Genomic DNA, 4,943 nt, shown 5'->3' on the forward strand with positions numbered 1-4,943 from the left:
TACTTAGGTGAAGGGATCTACAACATAGATTACAGGCATAGTGAGGACAGTCTTTTATTGCATTCCCTGTGCCAGGCATTTAGGCAAAGAAAAAATATTTCTTGAAAGGAAATGGAACACTTTAAAAATCTCTCCATATTGTCTTAAATATTATATCCATTCCCACATAGAGTTTCTTTCTAGTATTATACATGGCACATTTGAAATAATGTAAAGAGACAAAAAATTCTTATAGGTCATCTCTACCTATAAGAAATCACAGACTTCTTTACACAGTGCAAATGTTTCCAATGTGTTGCTTCAATAATGTTCCTTTGGCAATTTTCAGTAACCACTATACCTATTTGAGATTCTCTGAATTTTATTTAGATGTGAATAGTGAAATTAATTGAAATACAATACACTAGGTGCTGATCAAGCCTTAAAAGTATACACACTGATGGGCCGGCCCGGTGGCGCACTCGGTAGAGTGCGGCGCTTGGGAGTGCGGCGGTGCTCCCACTGAGGGTTCGGATCCCATACAGAGACCAGTCTGCTCACTGGTTGAGCGCGGTGCGGGCGAGACACCGAGGGTTGTGATCCCGTTGCCGGTTGCGGTACGGGCATGACACCGAGGGTTGCGATCCCGTTACCGGTCACGAAAAAAGACAAAAAGGAAAAAAAAAAAAAAGTATACACACTGAGAAACATTAAAGATTTCAGTATATATATACTTCGAAAATTTTGAATAGTAAGATAATAAACTTTGTTAATGTCACCAAGAAGGAAAATAGGACTGTCACATTCACAATTTTACCTATGCCATTCTTAGCAGCTATTTGGTAACTTTTCCATTCCTTCTTTAATCAGCTCAGATTAAAGCAAAAAGGACCATATGCACTACCTTATTTGCTTCAAAACAAATGGGTGTATTTAGACAAAATTTAACTTCATTTTGACCTAGAACTTATTTCCTCTGTCCTTCAGTCATTCCTCTCCAGCTCATCATGCACCAGTTTCTGCAACATCTTCATGCCACTCATTCAGAGCAACAGGGCATCCTGGGAACTGGGGTCATGTGCCCATTTGCATCAGAGCACCATCACCACCTGGACTGTTCCCTGGTCATCTCCCTCCCTGTTTTAACCCTTGCCCCTGCCCCCTTATGGTCTTTGCTCCATACAGCAGCCAGCAAACAGAAATCTTACAAAAAAAAAAAAAGTTTCTTTCCTGCTTAAAATTTTCCAATGCTGTCCACTGCAACTAGAATAAAACCCATATTTCTTACCCTGGTTTATCAAGCACTTTATGTACTGGACTAGACTATCTTCCCCTCTCAGTTTAAATTTTATTAAGCTCTAGCCACACCAGCCCTTTTTCTGTTCCTCAGCCATGCCAAGCACCTCCCAAACTTAGGGACTTTGTACTTGCTGCTTTCTCTCTGATATTCCCCTAGTGGAGGTCATTCAGGTCACAGCTCAAGTGTCCCCATCTCAAAGGGATTTCCCAATCTAAGAAGTAACTGTTTTCACCCTTATTCCCATCACTTTCTGTACCTTTTCTCTTATTTTTTAACACCACTTATCACACATGAAATCATGTTCATTTTGTGCATCCATTTCCTGCTTGGTCTATTTTGCTCCTTAGCAGCAACATAAGAGAAAGGATCACCATTATCTTCAGAACCTAGAAAATTCCTGCCACACAGAAAACACATGTGTTGATTGAATAAATGAAGGAATAGTTGTGTGACTCTGGGTAAATTAAGCACTGACCTAGGCAAACAAATAAAAAACAACAAACAGCTTAATTTATCATTCATTTAATCTCCTTCCTTTGCTCACTAAATTCCTCCTCACAAATCGGAAAACAAACAGCAAGAACAGAAGCCCAACAAACTAGGCTTTGCTCTTGCTTAACAGGCCAAAATTTGGAAATACATGAAAACGGCTTCTCACAGACACTTGGTGATTCAGATTCCTTAAGATTCACTTTAGTTAGAGCAATAACTTGAATGTAGCAGATCTGAGTTAGAGCTTCTAAAACACCAATCCAGTAACTCTACCATCAGGAAAGGTAAAAAAAAAGAAAACAACCCTAAAATCCAAACATAAAGCCCATAAAGAAAGGAATGACTGCCCTTTATTTCTGGACACCAGCTAATACTTGCCTAAAGAATATAACATTAAAAATTGCTGAGTTAAATTCAGCAAAATTTTAAAATCCTCCCTTGTACTTCTGTTTAAAACACACTTCTACTGCTTTTTAGTTAGATACTTTTTAGTATCTATCAATTACTGAGTTCTGCATCAAGTTTTAGAATTTTATACACTGATACTAATGCCTGACATAAAATGATAGACTCCTGAATATTTTAAATAATAATGAATATTGTAGATTACAAATTGGGTATGAAGTATTTTAATGAAAACATTAATCATACAAAAAATTAAATAGCAAAACTATTTAAAATGACTTAAAATTCAAACAGATTTGGCTTACTGATATTTCTCTAGCAGTTTGTTTTCATAAGAACTGATTATTTCTAGTTGTAATTTATTTATGATTTTGGTAAGGGGAAATAAGAATAAACTACATAAAGCTAATAAGCCCTGTACTCAGCATATATTGCTGATAAATATTAGTTTTCTTTTTATTATTATTTTAAAAAGACATACAAGTATTACAAAACATGCTAACTTCAGTTAAAAGCTTCTTACACAAGAAATAGCCACATGTGAGAAATCTAGCCTGGCTTTTGTTAAAAACAATTATATTTTTTGAGGAATGCATTACATGAAATTTATTTCAATGACTAATAAAAACTCCTCACTAATAAACCAACTTCTGGAATTTAATTACATAGCTTCAAGTTATAATTTGAGAGGTCTTTTAGAGAACTGTGGTTTTAAAAAAGTACAAAGCTACGTGATCAAAAAGTATCCTTTAATAAGTAACCAAAACATTGAGAAAAATTCCTCTTACTGCACATATGGCTCAGTTTCATCTGAATTTCACACACACAAAAAACTGGTTGGTTTGATATATTAAATGAAACTAACTAAATACAAAGAAGTACAATGAATAACAAACGTGTTACTGACACTAGTTATGCCCTATGATATATTTTACAATTTCAGTCATGCTTTACTTTAAACTTTCTTATATTTATACTAATTTAGATAAAGCTTAACATTCTGTCCTTCTAACAACAGCTGAAAGAGAATACAGAGATGAATGTGAATGTATATCTATACCATGTTCTACAATATACATTTTCTAACATTACAAATTTAACAAGTTATCTAAATCCAATCTGAGGTATATTAAAAGATCAAAGCTTTTTCAATCCACATCATGGGCGATATACCACGCAAACACTAGAGCAGCAGCTCCACACACTGAAAAGAGATAATATTTGTACTTCTGCCACAGTGATAGCTCAACTGCCACTTCATCTCTTTTCCTGTTCTTCTTCCGACGACCCTTCAGTCTGTTTTCAAAAGCCTCCAATTCAGCCTAAATCAAAACAGTATCATTGTTATTAAATTCAATACATACATACATTCACTTGAAACTTTCCACCTGAATGAAAATAAATCAATTTGGGAAATGCTCTAATAGTAATGGTATATAATGTGTTCATTTGATTTTTTTTAAAAACCCTCTCTCCACTACTAATTACCTTCAACAAATTCAGAATTTACATAAGCAGAAAGGGAAGTGGGGAATAAGAGTAGAGATTATTTCAAGCTGTAAGCCTTACTTTGATATTAAATATTAAAGTGTATGATTAAATCAGGATGCCTTAAAATATAGACATTGGTTTTATACTTCAACACCATTATATTTCAACACCATTATTATAGAATCGGAGTCTATAATATACAGCTTTTAGCAACTGCTAAGAGATGCCTTGTGAGAATAAAGATACTTATTAATTCTAGCTTTTTTTAAATACAAGTAATAAACATTATTGGCTTATAGGGAAGAACTTGAAGTAAAGAAAAAAAAATTGCCAGAACTTGATATTTCTCTTTATGAAATACATTTAAAAACACACAGAAAAATTTCTTCAAAAACACAAAAAAAATGCTTTTTTATACTTTAACTCAAAAATGACTACTTCAGAAAGAAGAATCAAAAACGGGTTCTAAAAAAGAATATCAAAATTACATTCATTATCAAATGTGGATTTTTATTCTACTGATAAGAACTTATTAAGTTTTTATATATGATAACGTAACATGATACACTGTAGTGCAGTTATTAACTAAAATATATATGTAACATCCATGCAAGACTCTAAATGTTTACTTAATAGAAGGAAATATAAATTTCAGTGAACATATCCATTTCTGTGGCCAAAAACCACACTTGAAGATCTAATAAAATAATTAACACAAAGTATCATTCTTCAACGAGCCAAAATGTCAGAACCTTCCGAAGTGGTTTTTGACATACAGAAAAAAGTCAAAATATCTTAAAAGCAGCCAAATTATTCTGTTAAAATAATCAGTAAACAGGAAAAATATTTAAGATTTTCATCCATAATGGTTTATATGAGGGTGTGTATGTGTGGCAGGGGAAGAAACACCCTAAACTTTTCTAATAATTTAATTTCTCAGGATTCCAGCTAACCTATGTTTTACTGTATTAGCTCTGATAACTTATTTTGGGGATATTAGACAGATCAACTTTATGGAACCATAAAATATCAGAGGTCATCTTGTCCAACCTATATTTGCTACATGAATTGTTTCTAATGTCCCCCCACAAGTCATCCAAGTCTCAATTTTTTCATTCATAAAGGCAGTAGTTTAGCATATACCTGCTTAATAAGTATAAAGCATCTCAAGGTGCAAACTGACAAATAATTATACATCACTATTAGAAAGTTAAGCCACTCTTTTTTTTTTTTTTCCTTTTTGTCTTTTTTCGTGACCGGCAACGGATCGCAACCC

The 4,943-nt window shown here is 33.6% G+C and overlaps 1 protein-coding gene across 2 annotated transcripts in view; it reads right to left on the reverse strand.

The window, feature by feature from the left end:
* Positions 1-1,785: 1,785 nt before the first annotated feature.
* Positions 1,786-4,943, reverse strand: part of NFXL1 (nuclear transcription factor, X-box binding-like 1) — a 62,837-nt gene continuing 59,679 nt past the window's right edge. For both annotated transcript variants that reach the window (XM_008590723.1, XM_008590722.1), the window contains one exon: positions 1,786-3,498. In XM_008590723.1, the coding sequence (XP_008588945.1) occupies positions 3,325-3,498 (174 nt within the window). In that variant the 3' untranslated portion in view covers positions 1,786-3,324. The remainder of the gene's footprint in view (positions 3,499-4,943) is intronic.

Source organism: Galeopterus variegatus, unplaced genomic scaffold (assembly GCF_000696425.1).
Source record: "Galeopterus variegatus unplaced genomic scaffold, G_variegatus-3.0.2 Scaffold6329, whole genome shotgun sequence".
Classification (NCBI taxonomy): Eukaryota; Metazoa; Chordata; class Mammalia; order Dermoptera; family Cynocephalidae; genus Galeopterus; species Galeopterus variegatus.